Source organism: Nyctereutes procyonoides, unplaced genomic scaffold, assembly GCF_905146905.1.
Source record: "Nyctereutes procyonoides isolate TBG_1078 unplaced genomic scaffold, NYPRO_anot_genome, whole genome shotgun sequence".
NCBI classification, from domain to species: domain Eukaryota; kingdom Metazoa; phylum Chordata; class Mammalia; order Carnivora; family Canidae; genus Nyctereutes; species Nyctereutes procyonoides.
In genome coordinates this window covers 25,652,738-25,674,513 of record NW_026575140.1, presented here as the reverse complement: position 1 = coordinate 25,674,513, position 21,776 = coordinate 25,652,738, and the positions used below count along the sequence as shown (strand labels likewise).

The window sequence follows — 21,776 nt, the reverse complement described above, 5'->3', positions numbered from 1 at the left end:
ATCCCGGATCTCCAGGATCGCGCCCTGGGCCAAAGGCAGGCACCAAACCGCTGCGCCACCCAGGGATCCCAATAACTGAGAATTCAACCAAAATATTTTAACTACTATACTTGAGACCCTGTGTCTAGGCTATTAGAAACATGACTAAAATTCCATTCTTGTCCACAAGGAACTGAAAATCTATGACAGAGGTAAAAGTAAATAACTTTTTTGCCCTCGGGTAAGGCTGATGAGCTGAGTAGTAATACATGGAAAAGTGTGAGCATTTGTTTTGGGAGGTGGAGAGATTCTGTGAAGGTTTTAGACATAGATGGCATACAAGAAGATCTTTTTTTTTTTTTTTAAGATTTATTTATTTATTTATTCATGAGAGACACAGAGAGAAAGAGAGAGAGAGGCAGAGACACAGGCAGAGGGAGAAGCAGGCTCCATGTAGGGAGCCTGACGTGGGACTCGATCCCAGGACTCCAGGATCATACCCTGGTCTGAAGGCAGGTGCTAAACCGCTGAGCCACCTGGGCTGCCCCATACAAGAAGATCTTAGAAGAATAAATTGGATTTTGAGAAGAATGGTAGAGGAAGAAGAGCGCAGTGTTCACTGGAGCAAAGGCACAGGGACAGAAAATCATGAAATACTTTCAGGAAGCCCTCTGGTGGGTGGTTGTGAAGGAATGTGGATGGAAAGGCAGTGTTTTGTGGGCTTGTAAAAATACGTGGTTTATGTTGCAGAACACATTGAATGCCAGTGTGGGAAGTCCAGTCATTGCTTGGGAGACAGTAGAGGAACTTTGAGGATTTTTAAGTGGACACTGATATGAACAGACTTGTGCTTCAGAAAGACCAATTTGGCGGTACCACTTCCTATGGATGGAATAGATGAACTTGGCAGTATTGTGTAGAAGGAAGCAAGAGAAAGTGATAAGGTTAACAGTCTTGGGTAAGAAATTCATTGAAGATCTAAAAAGGATGCCAGGGCTAGAAATGGAAAGAAATTTTATAGGTAGAAGCTATTTAATTTGGCAGTTGATTAGATGGATAGAAGCAAGCAGATGTTGGAGATGTTAGTATTTTACAGATGCATGGTTCTGTATAAAGAACACACCAGGACTTTTCAGCCTTTGTTGTCTCTTTGTAAATCAGCAGCATTCAGCACTTTGGCAGGTCTTGGATAGAATACAAAAGAAAGGTTTCATTTTTTTTTTTAAACTTAAATATCTACAGTATTCAGTAATTGTCATTTTGGCAAACTCATTTCTTCTATCTTCTCCTGACAATTTTTTTTTTTAAGATTTTATTTATTTGGGGCGCCTGGGTGGCCCAGTGGTGGAGCACCTGCCTTTGGCTCAGGGCGTGATCCCGGGGTCCTGGGATCGAGTCCCACATCGGTCTCCCTGCAGGGAGCCTGCTTCTCCCTTTGTCTGTGTCTCTGCCTGCCTCTCTCTCTCTCTCTCTCTCTCTCTCTCTCTCTGTCTCATGAGTAAATAAAATCTTAAAAAAAAAAAAGATTTTATTTATTTATTCTTGAGAGACACACAGAGAAAGAGACAGGGGGAGAAGCAGGCTCGACGCAACGAGCCCGATGTGGGACTCCATCCTGGGACTCCGGGATCACGCTCCAAGTGGAAGGTAGACGCTCAACCACTGAGCCACCCAGGTGTCCCTTTGGCAGAGTTTCTTGATTAAAAAAATAATTGCATCTGGTTGGTAACTAACACAGGTCTCTTTTACTACACCTTCCCTTCCCCCATGCCATTTATTTTAAGAAACTGGATGACATGACCTATAGATTTTTCTATACTCTGGGTTTGGCTGATTGTATCTTTTAGGTGTCATTTAAATTTTTCATTTGCTCCACTGTGTGTCCTGTAACTGGTAGTTTGAATTGAGGCTCATTCTCTTCATTGTTTTTTCTTTTTAAAGGGGGTAGGATAAGAATAGTTCCTAGGTAGTGCTTTGTGTTTCTTATTGTAGCACAGGTGGAAGCATAGACCACCTAGGTGTCCCACTTTTAGTGATGTTAAGATTGATTATTTGGCTCACATATTGTCAGCCTAATCCAAGCAATAAAGTGTTCACATATCAACCAGTCATTCATCTAAGGCTTTTTGTTTGTTTGTTTGTTTGTTTTGTTTGTTTGGTAGCTGGTGATGATTGTTGCAGAGGGCCTTTGTATTACTAGGGATGGAAAATGGTGACATTCCAACTCTGTCATCTTTTCTGCATTTATTAGCTGGACTTTTTTTTTTTTTTTTTTTGGTGAGAAGAACTTGCCCTCATTTTTTTTTAATGCCATATTTTTCCACAACCAAGCTTATTGGTTTTTTTTTTTTTTAAGATTTTATTTACTTATTCATGAGAGACACACAGAAAGAGGCAGAGACACAGGCAGAGGGAGACGCAGGCTCCACGCAGGGAGCCCAGTATGGGACCCGATCCTGGGACTCCAGGATCATGCCCTGGGCCAAAGGCAGGTGCTAAACCGCTGAGCCATCCAGGCGTCCCAGAACTTGCCCTCATTGACTAGTTGGCTGTCCTGGAGTACAGCGTATACAGGATATATATGTATGCTTAATTCTTTGCTAGTTTTCAGAATAATGAGGCTTTTTAAAAAAATTTAATTTCTGACTTTTTTTTTTTTTTAAGATTTTTAGTTACTTATTCATGAGAGACACACAGAGAGAGGCAGAGATATAGGCAGAGGGAGAAGCAGGCTCCACGCAGGAAGCTGGATGCGGGACTTGATCCCGGGACTTCAGGCTCATGCCCTGAGCCAAAGGCAGATAGATGCTCAACCACTGAGCCACCCAGGCATCCCAGAATAATGAGGCTTTTTAAAAGTATCATTATGAACTTAGGAATTTATATATTTGGTGTTTTTCAATCCATTTGTGGTTTGTATGAATGTGTGTATTTTTATGCTCTAATTATTCCATGTTTGGGAGCCCCTTTAAGTTGGTGCTTGTGTTCTTTTGCCATGACTCTCTTCATCTTTGATAGATTTTTTTTTGCTTGTGATCACAATAAAATGTACCAGAATCATCTTGAAATTTCTTGCCCAGACTTGGAATTAACCATTTTTTAAAGGAGCCCTTCACAGGGTTTTTCGAGGCAATAGGAGTTTCACTTTGGGGGGGTATTAAAGAACAATACAAGATAGAATGCAGTCACATGAAATGATAGCAGGGTTCTCATAATGTGTTTGGGACTATAAGTGCTGTAGAAAACACCATGATTCCTGGAATGTTTGAGTAGTCATTTTAGGAAGAGGTACGACCAGAGCTGGCCCATCAAATAGGAGAAAAATGAAAACTCACATGCCCATTGTAGGGGAGAAATTGTTAGAAAGTGTGAAAGAGCATGTATGGGGGATGGTAAAGGAGCTCCACTAGAACACAAAGTATCTTGACTTTGGTCTTGATGTTGTAAGCACTGGGAATAAGAAGAGGTTCTTGAGTTTGGAAGTTAAATTGAGTCATGCTTTAGAAAGGTTAATATTGCAGCAAGATTAAGCAGTTGCATAAAGCAGGGTTCTCAGCTGGAGATTCGCAACATAATTTGGAAAATGAAAAACAAAACCAAAAAATTTCAGAACTGTTGAAATACCAGGCTCATTTGCTTTTCACAAGACCCCTGTGTGGTTCGGTTTTGTGCTTCAAATGAAAAGCTCAGGGATCAGTTCCACTATTGAAAGTATGGTAATTGCAAGTATGAGGTAATGAGGACTAGGTTAGGTAGTGGCAGTGGGTTAGAATAATGGCAATGGGAATAAGCAGAAGGAAGTGATAGAAATATGCAAATTTATGTTTTAAAAGTCTTTATATGGTATGTCATTAATGTTAACTCTAATAAAAATTCAAAGAGAAAGAACCAAAGATGACTGCAAGATTATGGTATGGGGTCCAATAGAAATGAGAAGATTGACAGAGATTGCTAGTTTGGGGGAGAAGATCATGAAGTATGTGGAGTATTCCGTTGATGGCTGTATATCACAGTGAACTTTGTGGGGAGGTTGAAGTGTGTTCTATGTCTTGCTTTTTCTGAATGCTTTATTCATTCTTTTGGCAAAGTACCCAGCTAGTGACTATAGGTGATGATCTATTGACTGGGAGAGTTAATAACTAAGCTTTCATTTGATAAATGTAATTACAATAAATGTTTGATATATTTAACAAGAACCATCTGTTTAATGTTCAATAAAATGGGAAACAGACTGGAAAAATATCACAACAAATATAAAAAAGATTAATATCAGTAAATATCGGAATTATTTGAAACAAAACCAAAATATGTCAGCAAACCAGACAAAAGACTTGAACAGATAATTCTCAAAACTGGGAAATACACAGTTAACCCTTGAACAATGCAGGGGTTGGGGTGCCTGCCCTCCCTCCCCCCTGTAGGGGAAAATCCATGTATAACTTTTAACACAGCCTCTCAAGTTTAACTGCTAATAGCCCACTGTTGACCAGAAGCCTTACTGTTAACATAACTAACTGATTAACAGACATGTTGTATGTTACTTGTGTTATGTATTATATTCAAACAAAAAAGAGAAAAGAAAATGTTAAGAAAATTATAATGAAGAGAAGATATATTTACAATACTGTATTGTATTTGTTGAAAGAAATCCATGTGCAAGTGGACCTGTGCATTTCAAACCCATATTGTTCAAGGGTCAACTGCAATTCATTAATTCACTCCTTCAACAAACATTTAATAAACTCTTTCATCAGGCACTGGACTAAGTGGTAGCAAATAAGATCTCTGAGGTGGAGGTGTGAGAGATGGACAAAAAGCAAGATGTTCTAAAAACAAGAATTTCAGATAGTGCTGCTACAGTGTAATAAGGTAGAGAGTGACCTTTTGGTTTTTATTTTGTTTTGTGTTGATTTTTGCCTTATTGGAAAGCATTGGTAGTTGTGCAGTTGTAGTTTAGGATTGCTAATTTCTACTTAATTGGGAAAGAATGAGATTGAAATTTTATATGGATTCCCTTATAATTAGACTTATATGTGGTTTTCTTTTTCAGTTTTTTCTTTTGATTCCTCTTGAAGACGTTTATATAATGGATAGAGTGCAAATTGAGATCTGTCGTTTCTTGTGGAGACTACTTATGCGTGTGTTCTTTTCATTGAATTGTGTTTTGTTCTGTTGGGAGGGAAACTATTCCTCTGAAAAATGTTCACATTTTTTTCCTGTGGCTTCATTCAGTAGTGAAATGTAGTGATTTGATTTTGCCATGAGTCAGTGGTACATCAGAGGGTAGAACCTTCTCTGGAACCTTCTCTGCTTATTGTACAGGATGGTTATAAGGGTCACATGAGGTACCTGTGGAAATTAAAGGAATCCCTGGGTACTTAGAGGTGGAAGGAGCTGCTGGGGCTTATCTTTGTCCTTTGCTGTTTAATTCTATATCATGTAACTAAATGTTTCAAACTGCAGTTAAAGTATAGGAAGTTCAGAGCATTTCTTTAAAGGAAGGTAATAAGGGGTTTTGCAGATGGGGAGGGAATTACTTGTGTAAGGAACTCTCTTTAACATTTGGTATTTTTCATATATTACTCTAGATTGATCCAGAAAAACAGCAAGAAAGATGCCTGTTACGTTGCAGTTGTAATTATTATTATTGTTATTATTATATTTAGGGACTTTTTAGGTATGGGAAAACGATAATGGAATAGGAAAATAAATTTCAGTCTTCAATTTTTATTTGGAAGTTTTTGAGAATATAAGGCCTATGGGAAGAAAAGGAACGAGGTTTTAAGAAATGGAAATAGAAATAGTACTGGGATATAAGAGAGTAAATAAATAGCCTTTATACTCATGTTAGCCCATGCTTTCTTTAATTCTGACCACCTGTGTGGAATTGTTTTCTTTTTAAAAGAAACTTGAACATAACTTCAGAAGAAGATTTGATTCTTTATTTCTGGACTGCATATATATAACAAGACCATCAGAATGTCGGGAGCCTCAGTGAAGGTGGCTGTGCGGGTTCGGCCCTTCAATTCTCGAGAGACCAGCAAAGAGTCCAAGTGCATCATTCAGATGCAAGGCAACTCGACCAGTGAGTACTTTTTATTTTCTACCAATTATATCTCATCTTCCTATCCTTTCTCTTTTCCTTTCTTACTGTGAACAGAATAAATGAACATTGGGTAGTAACACTTTGAACTTTGCTACTCTGAATGATCCACTAAATTCTTCCCCCTGTGATATTTGCTGTAGCATATTTAAATATGGACTGTTTATTTTGTTCTTTACAATTGAGAAATCCTTGGAGAACTGAATTAATTTAGCTAGTTATAACTTTGAAATCTTAATGGTAATAAAGGTGTAAGCAGTGATTTTTACTTAATCATGATGTGAAATGTATCTTTTGAGGCTCTAAGATTATTTTTCTTTCTTAATTTTAAATGGTACTTGAGCTTGCCAAGATGATCTTAACTTACTTGTATTCCTTAACAGTGGTTCTTTGAGTTGAACAACAGATGTAACTATAAATAGAAAATAAACTTGTAAATTTATTACAAAATTGTAAGCAATTGCGTATAATTTTTTAAAAAATAAGATGATTTATTATTGAAATCGAAGTCCTTGCTTTCTGGTTTCTTTCTTTATATATAATTGCTTAGGTGAAAAGACTTAAGCTGGTTTATTTTGTAACTTTATTAATGCCTTGATATGGATTTGTAGGCAAATTATTTAAAGTAGTGGTAGGTTGTACTATCTTGAAACCTACAACTTTGTGATAAAGCAGAATCGTTGCTCTTCCAGGCACACAAATTAATGCTAAGTTGTTTGGGAAACCATTCTGATTTCATCTATTTGTGGGGCATTAGCCAGTGTTCTCTGTAGAGGATTCTATCAGTGGGAAATAAAGTATATATTTAAGATGTACAGTGTGATGTTCTGATATATGTATACATTGCAGAATGACTACCACAATCCATACTAATTAATGTATCCATCACCTCTCATAGTTACCCACTTTTATTGTGGCAATAACATTGGAGATCTATTTCTCAGCAAATTTTAAGTATACAAAACATTAATTATAGTCACTATATTGCATGTTTGGTCTCCAGAACTTATTCATCTCAGGACTAAACGTTTGTATCTTTTGATCAGTATCTCCTCTTTTGCCCCCATCCCTACCCTCTGATAACCACCATTCTGTTCTCTGTTACTATGAGTTTGCCTCTTTTATTAGACTTTTTATTTTTATTTTTTATTTTTATTTATTTATGATAGAGATAGAGAGAGAGGCAGAGACACAGGCAGAGGGAGAAGCAGGCTCCATGCACCGGGAGCCCGACGTGGGACTCAATCCCGGGTCTCCAGGATCGCGCCCTGGGCCAAAGGCAGGCGCCAAACTGCTGCGCCACCCAGGGATCCCCCTTATTAGACTTTTTAAAAGCTGTGAATCCATGAATTATATCTAACAAGTATTGTAAAAGATGCAAAATTTGGTATTGAATTATATACTTTAAATGGGCGAACTTTATAGGGTATGTAAATTAAGTTTTTTTTAAAAAGGTCAGTATTGATCATTTGCTCCTTAAAGTTTGAGCTAGATTTATAATTGACCTAGAGAACAAATGTTTGTTTATTTTTAAGTGATTTTTTAAAAAAAATTTTATTTATTTATTCATGGGAGACACAGAGAGAGAGACAGAGACACAGGCAGAGGGAGAAGCAGGCTCCACGCAGGGAGCCCGACGTGGGACTCGATCCCGGGTCTCCAGGATCGTGCCCTGGGCTGAAGGCAGGCACTAAACTACTGAGCCACCCAGGGATCCCTTTTAAGTGATTTTTATTTATTTATTTGTTTTATTTATTTATTTGAGAGAGAGCAAGAGAACATGTGCACAAGTGGGAGTAGGGAGCAGAGGGACAAGCAGACTTCCCGCTGAGCAGGGAGCCTGATGCAGGGCCTGATCCCAGGACTCCTGAAATCATGACCTGAGCTGAAGCCAGATGCTTAACCAGCTGAGCCACCTGGGTGCCCCAAGAAAAATGTTTATGCTCTGAAATGTCACTCATTTAAGTTATGTTGTTTTTTGTGCTTCATGTTAAGAGTTAATGTTTTACACAGTATGTAAGTAAATCTTTGCACAGGGGCCATGCTAATTTGTAGTAGTCCAATTTTAGTATATGTGCTGATGTGAACACACTAAATCCTAATTATTGAGCTCTTGTTTCTCTCTGCAAAATGTATTTAATTATAACTTAGTTTGGAGGCATTTTTGACAGTTGGCATTCCCTCTAAAAATGCTAGTATATAGTTCTTTTAAAAGGTAGACTTTAGGGATCCCTGGGTGGCGCAGCAGTTTGGCGCCTGCCTTTGGCCCAGGGCACGATCCTGGAGATCCGGGATCGAATCCCACGTCGGGCTCCCGGTGCATGGAGCCTGCTTCTCCCTCTGCCTGTGTCTCTGCCTCTCTGTCTCTCTCTCTCTATGTGACTATCATAAATAAATAAAAAAAAAATTTAAAAGTTAGACTTTAGAAATCCTGGGTCAGGAGCCAGAATTAATCCTAAAAAGAACTACTTTTCTCTGTGATATGTTTTGCATACAGAATTATCTAGGAGAAATCCCCAATGTTACAGGTATCTGTTGTTACTTCCCTTATAGGATTGCAAATCTTACTAAAAACTTTTAGGTAGAAAGGAGTATTAAAAGGCACCTGGGGGCAGTCTGGGTGGCTCAGTGGTTTCCGCCACCTTCGGCCCAGGGCATGATCCTGGAGACCTGGGTTTGAGTCCGACGCCCGGCTCCCTGCATGGAGTCTGCTTCTCCCTCCGCTTGTGTCTCTACCTCTCTCTCTGTTTCTCAGGAATAAATAAATAAAATCTTAAAAAAGGGGGGGGGGGCAGCTGGGTGGCTCAGTGGTTGAGCATCTGCCTTTTGCTCAGGTCATGATCCCAGGGTACTGGGATCGAGTTCTGCATCGGGCTCCCTGCAGGGAGCCTACTTATCCCTCTGGCTATGTTTCTGCCTCTCTGTGTCTCTCATGAATAAAGAAATAAAATCTTTAAAAAAAAAAAAAGAAAAAGAAATGAGTAGTAAAAGGCCCTATTCATGAAATGCAAAAATCAATTACTGTATAACAAAAACAAATGGAGGTGTTTTATTAATATAAATAATGATACTGGTGTTTTTTTTCTTGATGACAAATCATTTTTAGAATGCCCACATCTTTTTTTTTTTTTAAGATTTTATTTATTCATGATGGAGAGAGAGAGAGAGAGGCAGAGGGAAAAGCAGGCTCCATGCCGGGAGCCCAACACGGGACTCAATCCTGGGACTCCAGGATCGCGCCCTGGACCAAAGGCAGGCGCCAAACCGCTGAGCCACCCAGGGATCCCCAGAATGCCCACATCTTAAATTGTCTATAAGTTTTATTCATTGTCAAAGTCAGACAGCATTGTGTTCATTTCCCCCTAATTTTTATTTATTTTTGTGATTATGTAAAACATTCATTCACATAGTGTAAAATTCAAAAGGTACAAAAAATATTTAGTTAAAACACTTCCTTTCACCTATCACGTAGTCAACCCATTCCTCTCCCCAGAAGCAACTTGTGTTTTATTTCCTTCCAGAGATAGTGTAAGCAGCAATATCTTTTTCTAAGATCATATTTTAACATTTTAATTAGTGATAAGGTATAATAGTGGTTTATTTTTCAGTCTTGATGATGTTTGTTTTGTTTATTTTTTTATCCCTTTCTCAGTGACATATGTTTTAAATACCTGAATAATACAGCTCATGTTTATAATTTGTAAAAATTGTTTCCTTTGAGATTTTAGCCTGAAAGAATATCTGTTTAAGTTAATAGGTTTTATGTCTACTATATGTATATTGATATGCTGAGTACTAAATAGAATATTAAAAAAAATAATCAACTGACTATCTAGGAGAATAAGACTATTAGAGCATGTAGTAAAATTAAAAGTTTTCTGGGGGGCAGCTTGGGTGGCTCAGCAGTTTAGCGCCGCCTTTGGCCCAGGGCCTGATCCTGGGGACCTGGGATCGAGTACCATGTCGGGCTCCCTGAGTGGAGCCTGCTTCTCCCTCTGCCTGTGTCTCTGCCTCTCTCTCTCTCTCTCTCTCTCTCTCTCTCTCTCTCTCTCTGTGTCTCTCATGAATAAATAAATAAATAGTTTAAAAAAGAAAAAAGTTTTCTGGGGATGCCTGGATGGCTCAGCAGTTAAAGTTAAAGCGTCTTCCTTCGGCTCAGGGCATGCTGGAGTCCTGGGATTGAGTCCCATGTTGGGTTCTCTGCATGGTTCCTGCTTCTCCCTCTGCCTGTGTCTCTCATGAATAAATAAATAAAATCTTATAAAAAAAGTTTTTCTGTAGTTCTGGATAGTTTGAGAAATGGATCTATGTCTGCTAGATTTTCTGACTTTGCTTTTTTTTATCATTTAGATTAAAAGCTTACTAAGAAATTATTAATGGTTATAAAAAAGGTGTTAGAGCTCATTGTTTCTAAGATATTTAGCTTTCTTTTTGACCTTGTTGTTTTGATTGTCGGTTTGGGGGGGAAAGTAAAATTATCCAAATATATCCATTCTGGATGAAGAATGTCAGATGTTTTCACTTGTAGAAGATAGCAAACTGAAAGAGAAAATAAGTTCCCTAGTTGTATACCTTTGGAGGATAGGGCTGTAAATTTTATAGTTTATGAAGATTTAAGTTCTATTCACCTTCTTGCTTACCTCCCACAAAAATCTCTTCAGAATGATTGAATATATTGATCTTTTTGTGAAAAAAATAATGAAGAAATGCCTAGTTTTTATTAAAAGTAATAATTTGGTTACAGTAGGGCTGGGCATATTGTACTGGTCATATGAAAACTAATCTATGGGGACGCCTGGGTGGCTCAGTGGTTGAGCGTCTGTCTGCCTTTGGCTCAGGGCATGATCCTGGAGACCTGGGATCAAGTCCCACATCGGGCTCCCTTCATGGAGCCTGCTTCTCCTCTCTCTGCCTGTGTCTCTGCCTTTCTCTCTGTGTGTCTCATGAATAAATAAAAAAATAAAATCTTAAAAACAAAACAAAACAAACTAATCTATGGATCACATTAAGCGTAGTGCTGAACTCCCAAATGGTTTTTCTTTTTCTTTTTTTTTTCCAAATGGTTTTTCTATCATATTGTGTTCAAAACTGTTGTAGACAATAGGGTGAGTGGCTCTGCTCTGCCTTATCATTTCTTTTCCTTTCTCTTTTGAGAGTTTGCTCTATTGTGAGTCTGTAGGAATTACAGTTATATGTACCATAGGACCTGCACTTAAAGGAGTTTTAAATTTGTGGTAGAGGACACAAGACATACTGAAATAAACTCAGTACAAAGTAAGTGTTCAAAGTGGTAATTGCCATGAACAAGGGTTTTTTAAAAAGTGTAAAGAACCCTTGTAGGATTTGTAGATGGTGGGGCATTTCAGCTGGACCTTGTGGAGTAAGTAGGATTTAAGCAAAAAATCTGGTGTGTTTGGGGAAAATTTCTTAATTGCAGCTCATTAGAACTTCCTAGTGTTATGACTAGATTAAGGGTATTCTTGACCTTCATCTAGCTATAAGACATTGCCTCTCTGCATGTAAACATTTAGCAGGAGAAATTTGTGACATTTATTTGTTTATATATATATATATATACATATATATACATGTATATATATGTGTATATATAAATATATTTTTAAAAAGTAGGCTCCACCTCCAGTGTGGGGCTTGAACTCACAACTCTGAGACCAAGTGTCACATACTCCACCCACTGAGCCAGCCAGGCACTCCCAGAAATTAGTGACTTTTAAATTAACATTAGTCTGCTGAAACAAAAATCCTCATTTGATGAATCAGCCTTGGACAAAGTAAGGTTTATTTTCTAGATAAATACTTTATTATGGCTCAGAAGTTTTGGGGTAATTTTGATTCCTTTGAAAGGTGTTTGCTCTTGGAAAACTAATTAATTGTATGAGAGACTTTTTCCTCTAGATTTTTGATGGTTTCAGTTTTCTGCTAATGTTTTCTCTTTCTGCTTTTAATTTATATGGCCATGTCTTAGTAATTTGACTAAAATGTAATTCAAATAATTTTGTGTGAAAGATTTTAAGCAAGCTATTTGTTCTGTTAGAAAGTATTAATGGCTTATTAAAAATAAAGTTGGGTTTAAGATTGGGAAAAAGCATGTATTTCATTGCAAAAAATGAAATAACTTTGCTATAGCCACATGTGTTAGCTGCATTAAAAGACTGCTGTGCTGGCAAGCTGGCCTGGACTGTTGCTCACAGGGATTATAGCTGATTGCACATGGAATGCAATGGAATGTTCCTGCCATAAGGTCTCTTATGAAAAAGTAGAAGAGGGTGAAGAGTACTTTGGGGAACATGCCAAATCTGAAAACTGAGTAGAAGCAGTTTTATTTAAGCACTTTCTGGTCTCAGAATATTTTCCATGGTACAGATAAATGTTACTGCCTTGACATTTTGGAGACCCAAGTGCATACAAATGGCTTTGTTTAAAAATATCCCATTATATTCCAAGTTTCTCCCACTTTGGAACCTTTTTTTTTTTTTTTGGTCTAATTACTCTTAAAAGGGAAAATGGGGCAGAATTAATGGTTGAACTGCTCACATTTATGGTAAATCTGGAGACTTTGAAACTGCATGAATTCCCCTCTGAAAAACAGGAGGGTAGGTAGGTGAAGCTGGTTCCAACACAGTCCTTTAGGTGATTAAATTGTAATTGTTTGCTTCATCTTTAACTACAGGAATATGTCTCTAGCTAGCCCTTTGGTAAGTCTCCTTCATATATTTATGAATTTTCCTTTGCCCAGGGTCTTTTTTGTTTTTCAGTGCTCAAATCTTAGTGGGATAGAAGGGACCCTGGTTGGTTTTTTTTTTTTTTCCACCCTGTTAATTACTAACAGTACATTTTTTTAAATAAAAATCTTTTTAAGTTTATTTTTTTAAGATTTTATTTATTTATTCATGAAAGACACACAGAGAGAGAGACAGAGACAGGCAGAGGGAGAAGCCAGCCTCCATGCAGTGAGCCTGATGTGGGACTCTACCCCAGGTCTCCAGGATCACACCCCGGGCTAAAGGCGGCACTAAACCACTGGGCCACCGAGGCTGCCCAAACACACAGTACATTTTTAAAGGCTTTTTTCTTTCTTTCTTTTTTTTTTTTTTTTAAAGATTGTATTTATTCATGAGAGACACAGAGAGAGAGAGAGAGAGAGGCAGAGACATAGGTAGAGGGAGAAGCAGGTTCCCTGCTAGGAGCCTGATGTGAGACTTGATCCCAGGAGACTGGGATCACAGCCTGAACCAAAGGCAGATGCTCAACCGCTGAGCTACCCAGGTGTCCCTTTTCTTTTCTTTTTTAAAATATTTTATTATTGGAGAGCAGAGTGAGAGAGAGAGAGAGCACATGAGTGGGGGGAGGGGCAGAGGGAAAGGGGGAAAGCAGGCTCCCCACTTGAGCAGGGAGCCTGACATGGGGCTCAATCCCAGGACCCTGGTCATGACCCCCTGCTGAAGGCAGATGCTTAACCAACTGAGCCACCCAGGTGCTCCTTTGAAGGTTTTTTTCATTCACACACGTACATTTCTTTTTTTCTTTTTAAGATTTTATTTATGTATTCATGAGAGACACAGGCAGAGACATAGGCAGAGGGAGAAGCAGGCTCCATGCAGGGAGCCTGATGTGGGACTTGATCCCAAGACACTGGGATCACAACATGAACCAAAGGCAGATGCTTAATCACTGAGCCACCAGATGCCCCTCTCCACACGTAGATTTCTAAATGAAATGCTGCACATCACAACTAGTACAAAGAATGACTTCATGTCCATTAATGAAAATTTGGGATGGAGGAAGGGACAGTGGAAGTTTGGAAAGAAAGACTTTTTTTTTTAAAGGTTTTTTTTGTTTGTTTTAAAGATTTTATTTATTCATGAAAGACAGAGAGAGAGAGAGAGAGGCAGAGACACAGGCAGAGGGAGCAGGCCCCATGCTAGGAGCCTGATGTGGGATTCGATCCCGGGTCTCTAGGATTACGCCCTGGGCTGAAGGTGGCACTAAACCGCTGAGCCATCCAGGGATCCCCAGAAAGAAAGACTTTTTAAAGGAATTCTTTTTTTTCTTTTTTTAATAAAGATTTTATTTATTCATGAGAGACACAGAGAGGCAGAGACACAGAGAGGCAGAGACACAGGCAGAGGAAGGAGAAGCAAGCTTCATGCAAGGAGCCCGATGTGGGACTCCATCCTGGGAATCTGGGATCAGACCCTGAGCCAAAGGCAGACACTCAACTGCTGAGCCACCCAAGTGTCCCTAAAGGAATTCTTTTAAATCTGAATGTGTTTTCTAGCCTACAGTCAGAATGAGGTCTCCTGAAGTCTTTTCTGGAATAAGCCATGATTAGTTAGATCAGACTGAGGTGTAAACTCCATAATCCAGCATCCAGAGTGCTTTCCAGTGTGGCTGGAGATGTAGGATAAGGCCAGCTCTTTAGCTCTACTTCTCCACATCCACACCATGTGTTCTAACCTTAGAGATGGAATGCTCAGTATTTTTTTTTTTTAAGATTTTAAAAAATTTATTCATGAGAGACACAGAGAGAGAGAGAGGCAGAGAAATAGGTAGAGAAGCAGGGAGAAGCAGGCTCCATGCAGGAAGCCTGATGTGGGACTCAATCCTGGGACTCCAGGACCATGCCCTGGGCCAGAGGCAGGTGCTAAACCGCTGAATGCTCAGTATTTCTTAACTGACCTTTGTGAGGATGCATTCTGTGAACTGCTTATCTCATTCACACTCAGTCATGTATCTTTATAACTTATAACCTCTATAACTATTTCACTGAGTCACTAAAACTGCTGAAGATTCAGACCCTTTTTTTGTTTTGTTTTGTTTTTTGAACTCAGACCCTGACATCAAGACCCAAGCCGTCATCAAGTCAGACACTTAAATGACAGAGGCACCCAGGTGCCCTTTGGGCATTTAAACTCTTAGCACAGTTTTTCTTAGAGCAAAAAACTGGAAACAGCTTCAGTATCCATCAACAGGGGAATGGATAAATAAATCGTGATACATTTACATAAAATATACAGCAGAGAAGAATTACTATTTACACACACACAAATTATAAACAAACTGTAGCTATACAAGCAACTCACAGAAGACATTGGTGTATTTATATAAATTTCAAAGCTTGCAAAGCTGTTCTCTATATTCTTTATGCCCTACAAACACATGGGAAAGCTATGAAGAAAAGTAAGGCAATAATGACAAAATTTAGCATGCTTCAGAGTTGAGATGGTGGGCAGAGAGATCTGGGAGGGTCAGACAGTGGAGCTGCAGAGGTGAGAATCCTATTCTTTAATTGTCTGGTGGGTACTTGGGGTTTTGCCCTATTGTCTCAGCTTGTGAATTTTATAAAGATTTATTTATTTATTTTTAAAGGAAGAGAGAGTGTGTGCACGAGTGAGGGGAGGGGGTGAGCAGAGGGAGAGGGAGAGTCCCAAGCAGACTCTGTGCTGAACACAGACCCCAATGTGGGGCTCCATCTCCTGACCCTGAGATCATAACCTGAGCCAACCAAGAGTCAGATGCTCAACCAACTGAGCCACCCAGGCACCTCTATAAATTTATATATTTTATGGATCTATCTACTGCATATATACTAAGTATTTACTTTGAAAAAATATGCAAACTAAGGGAAAAAAATAAGTCCTCACTTTGCAAATAGAGCTATTATGTACTATACCTATTTATATCAGTGACCAGGGCTTATCATGTGATTGGTACATGCCCATGAAATTTTTCTCTTGCCCCCTCTTTCTGAATCCGTCCAGACACTTCACTCCTTTTTCCAAAGAGAGGAATGTTTACTCTTTAAATGGGATGTCCATATTGATTCAGTGACACTCATTTGGTCCCTGGAATGAAAGAAGGTGAACAGCGATGAGGCTTATGTGGTACTGGGAGAAGAACTCATAAAATCTGTGGAAATCCATGTGGGTACCAGTGGCATTAAACTTTTTAAAAAAATTTGAAGTGACACAATTTTCCTGTAGTCAGGATTTGGAGCTACAGCAGTGAGGTGTGTGCATGTATGTGGGAGAATGTTGGGGAACAGAGGTGCCACAGGAATAATAGTACTTTTACCCAGTTGGAGTTGACTGAAACTGAGTTTGTCCTTTAGAATGACATTTGAAATTAACCTTCTAAATTTAGCCTATCTGCTGGCCCCTGACTTTGCTGTGCACCTTTTTACACCCTGACCTTTCTTCTGCCCCGTCAGTCTTTAAAGCCGCTTCTGCCTTGCTTTCCTTAGGCCCAAAACAGACTTTGTATTTTCTTCTACATCTGACACAATGACTTCTCGTGTGGCAACTTACTAAGATGATATCCTGGAATGTATCCTTGGAATGTACCATCTTTTAGGGGAGATAAACTATCATTAACTTATTGAGCACCTTCTTCTAAGTATTCTTGAAGAACATGATTTTTTTTTTTTTTAAGATTTTATTTATTTATTTATGAGAGATACAGAGAGAGAGAGAGAAGCAGAGAAACAGGTAGAGGGAGAAGCTCCATGCAGGGAGCCTGATGTGGGACTCGATCCCAGGTCTCCAGGATCACACCCTGGGCCAAAAGCAGGCACTAAACCGCTGAGCCACCCAGGGATCCCTGAAGAACATAATCGTAATGGCTCTATAATATTGTTATATTAATAAACCATAATTTAGCCCTTTCACGAAGATAACGCCAAAGGTGAAGAAGGAAGCCCCTGCCCCTCCCAAAGCCGAACGAAGCCAAAGCAAAGGCTTTGAAAGCTAAGAAAGCGGTGCTGAAAGGTGTACATAGTCACAAAAAAAGGAAGCCACGCACATTCCACAGGACGCAGGGTCTCCGAAGTCAGTCCAAATACCCTCTAAAGAGCACCCCCAGGAGAAACAAGCTTGATCACTATGCCATCATCAAGTTCCCCCTGACTACTGAGTCAGCTAGAAGACAACAACACAGTTGTGTTCATTGTGGATGTCAAGACCAATAAGCACCAGATCAAACAGGCTGTGAAGAAGCTCTATGACATTGATGTGGCCAAGGTCAACATCTTGATCAGATTGGGATCATCTAAACTGAGTCCAGTCGGCTATAAATCTAAATATAAATTTTTTCAGCATAACAAAAAAAGTAAACCATAATTTATTTACCTGATCCCTTATCATCAAACAATTGAGCTTTAAAACCACTTCTTACAGGCATGCTGTAAGGAAGAGTGTAAACCTCACACAGGTGGGGATGGAATTGTTTCTAGAAGGCAGTTTATGCAGCTGTCTGCCTGGCATCTCTGCCTGCCTAATAAGCATGTTGAATTCGACATGTTCAAAACTGAATTCCTAATATGTCCCCTTCCAGTCCTGTTCTCCTGCACTCTCTTCAACTCAGTGGAAATTCTTTGTGGTTGCTCAGGGCAAAAATCATGTCATCATCCTTGACTTCTCTCCTATCTTCTCTCTGTCAGAAGATAGGCAGAAACTGACCACTCTTTCCCCCTGTTGCCGCCACCCACAGTAACGTCTTAGCAAGTCATCTTCTATTCTAGCACTCTGTTTTCTCGACAGAGCAGCTAGAGTAATCCTTTTAGAATGGAAGTCAGATTTTTTTTCCCCCCACAGAACTCTGAGATGGTTCCCATGTCACTCCTAGTAAAGCTAAAAGTTTGTTCACTGACCTCCCCTCCACTTTGTCAAACCTCTGCAGCCTCCTTGGTCTTTTACTTAATAGCGTATTGGGTACATTTCCCCATGCTTCAGCAACGTGATTTTAATGGCTCCGTGTATTCTTTTGTATTTAAGAACCATATGTTGTTTAGCCCCTCCTTTGTGGTCAAACACTTGGACCTTAAATTTTGTTTATTCAGTGGAAATGTTGCTATTGCCTACCTAGCCTAATATCCCAGGGTTGCTGTGAGGATCAAATGGAATCAGTTATACTGCATAGGATGGTGTGTGTGTGTGTGTGTGTGTGTGTGTGTGTGTGTGTGTGTGTTTCATAGGATGGTATTTGAAAAGTTACTTGTTAACTTGTTTTTTTGTGGTTAGTTTTGGTATCTAAATTGTTATTTTCAATGGGAATATAAATGTAAAGGCAGGAACAATTATACCTATCCCCACATTGGAAGAAGCCTTTGGTATTGTGTATTTGCAACTGCTTTTTATTACATTTTATAATTTAAACTTCTTCAGTTAGCTAAAAAATCTACCATTTCGGGATCCCTGGGTGGCGCAGCGGTTTGGCGCCTGCCTTTGGCCCAGGGCACGATCCTGGAGACCCGGGATCGAATCCCACATCAGGCTCCCAGTGCATGGAGCCTGCTTCTCCCTCTGCCTATGTCTCTGCCTCTCTCTCTCTCTCTCTCTCTGTGACTATCATAAAAAAAAAATTTTTTTTTTTGAAAAAAAAAAAAAAATCTACCATTTCGATTCCAAAACCTTGAAGAGAAGATGACTAGCTAAAATCTTGTAGGAAACCTAGTCCTCTTTCTGTGTCACTTTGCATCTTACTGTTTTAGACTTTTGAGGTAGACTTGAATAAATCCAAACTGTACTTCATGTGGCCTTTATATATGCATTTGTTTGTTTGCTTTTTTTTTCCCCCAAAGGGGAAAACAACCATCCCCAGTCTTGGCTTGGCTTTTCTTTCTTCTTTCTTCTTTCTTTCTCTCCTTTTCTTTCTTTCTTTCTTTCTTTCTTTCTTTCTTTCTTTCTTTCTTTCTTTCTTTCTTTCTTTCTTTCATGCCTTCTTTGCAATTCTCAAGAGATGTTTTAGAATTCATTTTTTTAGAGTTCATGCTGGTAACATGGTGCTGATTGCTTTTGGTAGTTGCCCAGTGAAGTGTGAAGTGCTGTAATAGGAGCTAGCAAAGTCTGGAGAGCTGTTAGTGAAACTGGGAAAGGGCCTGCAGCATCTGGTTGAATGGTAGGCAAGGGTAGGTATTTAGATTTAATTTTTGGTAGCATGTTAACAATTGCTTATTTTGTCAAAATCATTTCCAGTGGGCTAAAAACAGTTCTTAGTTGCATTGCTTAGGGACGAATGCTCTGTGCATATAGGTGGTAAGAATAAGAAATATGAAATTAGGTTTTTTTAGAGCATCTATAAGAAATTAGGTTTTTGTTATTCAGCAAACATAGGCTGGGAGGCCACCAGGTTCTCAGAGCCTTAGAGATAGATAAACATTGCAGTGTGATGACTCATAAAAGCATTGAAGAGAGACATCTGAATAATTGAGCGATAGGCCAGGAAAGGTAGGGAATGTCTGGGAAGCCTTTTTGTTTTGGCAGAACAGAAAACTGTATGGCCAGAATTAGCAGAAGGTATGTGAATGACTGAACTGCATTTACTATTTCCTTGTGACCTTGTTCGGTCCAATACCAAGAGTTTATTTTGTAACTGTGAATAAACTTGAGGAGGCAAAATGGGTGAAGGGAGAAACAAAAGCAGCTTTTTAAATGCCTGTTAGTGGGGAAAAACCAAACCATGATTAGTAATTAACAACAACAAAAACAGTAATAAACACTTAAGCTGTGCCAACCACAATCAGGCACTTACAGATTTTAACTCATTTAGTCCTCACGGTAATCCTAGGACAGATACTCCTATTTTCCCCATTTCACAGATGATTTGTCTGGGGTCACATGTCTAGGAATTAGGAGAAAATGACCTTGTGCTGTCTGGCTCCAGAAACTCTCTTTTAATCTCTGCCTAGTACATAATTGCCTCTCAAAATAGTAAGTTTTATTGTTCTGTGTAGGAGTACTATCTGTGTGTAATTTGAACCTGTTAGATTAAAATTTATTCTAATGTCCCTCCTTGATGCAGGATAATTATGAATAACAAGGGCATTATTATTAGTTCCACCATCTTTGTGCTACTTGGACTGAGCGAGAGGTAGGCCTTCCAAAATATCTCTTTTCCCAATCTTTTAACATTTGCTTGGGAATAGTTGTTAATTGAGGGTTTGTTCAGTGTTTATTGTAGCTTGAGGTGCCTGGCTGGCTCCATTGGTAGAGTATATGACTCTTGATCTTGGGGTTGTGAGTTCAAGCCCCATATTGGGTATAGAGATGACTTAAAAAAAATCTTTAAAACAAAATGTTTATTATAGCTAGCATATTTATTTTATACCCAATTGATGACATTGTGACATTACAGAGTTGGTAGGGTTTCTTTTTCCCATTGTATATTTATTTTTAATACCTGGGATTGAATATATAGTGAACACATATAGTGTATTTATATTGTTTATAGGATTTGGAATCTAAGTTTGTTATTTTAAATGATAAAGGAATTTTATGATTGTAGTTTTTCTACTTGTACTTTCGGACTTTCGGCATTATGCTTTTATATTATTTTAATGTATTTCTAGAAATATGTTATTTTGTGTAGAGGAGGGAGCTGTTTATGGGTTTTGGAATATAAATGGTGTACAAAATGGCTTTATTATGTGCAATTTCAAAAAGACTGGGTATAGGAAGATTTTGGAAAAATCACTGGGATTTTCAACAGGCTCTAAGTGTTAGAAAAGTTAATATAAAGTTACAGTGTTGCACAATGATAAGTTAATTGTAGTTGTGGGCAAAATCTTTCATAGTTTGCCAACAACACTATAATTGCTACATAGAGACTTTGAGAAATTAGATAAACAAATTCATTTTGGAGAATAAAAAGTATTTTAAGTACAAATCTTGTTTTGACTGCCGTGTTTTGTAGGGCTTAGTAATTAAAACATTATTTTTGCACCTTTATGCTGAAATAACAAAATTGAGAAGAAGGCAAAGAGAAAAAGGAGTAAAGTTAGGGGATGAACAGACTTTGTAAGGCCAATTTTGACTGGAATAGTCTCTAAGAAAGAGAAGACAGTCTTCTGGTTCATTAATAGACTAAAACCTATAGAACATTTTGTGATAATCATTTTATTTTTTTAAAGGTTTTATTTATTTATTTGAGAGTGCAGAGCAAGTGAGAGAGCAGGAATAGGGGTAACAGGAATGGGAGCAGGAAAAGCAGACTCCCTGCTGATTGGAGAGCCTGACACAGGGCTCCATCCTAGGACCCCAGGGTCATGATCTGAGCCAAAGGCAGATGCTTAACCAACTGAGCCACTAAGGCACCCCTGTGATAATCATTTTATTATTATTTATTTTTATTTCTTTATTTATTTTATTCATAGAGATGCAGAGAGAGAGAGAGAGAGAGGCAGAGACACAGGCAGAGGGAGAAACAGGCTCCATGCAGAGAGCCTGACATGGGACTCGATCCAGGGTCTCCAGGATCATGCCCCGGGCTGCAGGCGGCACTAAACCACTGTGCCACCGGGGCTGCCCTGTGATAATCATTTTAAAGGCATTTCTGTTCATCTTGGATAAGGTCTTCAGGTAAGCCTTCACGTGAAAGAGGCTGTCCTGTTCTTCACTCTTCTCCAGCTTTCTCAAAGTAATGAGTGTCAACTGCAGCACAAGGAATAAATGAAGACAAAGGGGGAAAGGTATATAGGGCCTCCAGAGAGAGAAAAGCAAGATCCTCTTCCCTGTGGACTGGGGAAAAGATCCAGTTAGACCTTCAGTGCTGAAGTTGCCTTTCTGATTTGTGAAGGGGACTTAAGAAAACAGCCTTGAAACCAGATGAGATCTGGATGGTGATGGAAACCAAGGCATAGAGGTGAGGGTGAGCAGAACTCTGGGAAGTCAGGGGATCC

At 39.0% G+C, this 21,776-nt stretch overlaps 1 protein-coding gene across 5 annotated transcripts in view; it reads left to right on the top strand.

The window, feature by feature from the left end:
• Positions 1–21,776, top strand: part of KIF1B (kinesin family member 1B) — a 151,347-nt gene that overhangs the window by 10,790 nt on the left and 118,781 nt on the right. For all 5 annotated transcript variants that reach the window (XM_055306777.1, XM_055306773.1, XM_055306775.1 and 2 more), the window contains exon 2: positions 5,885–6,064. In XM_055306777.1, the coding sequence (XP_055162752.1) occupies positions 5,959–6,064 (106 nt within the window). In that variant the 5' untranslated portion in view covers positions 5,885–5,958. The remainder of the gene's footprint in view (positions 1–5,884; positions 6,065–21,776) is intronic.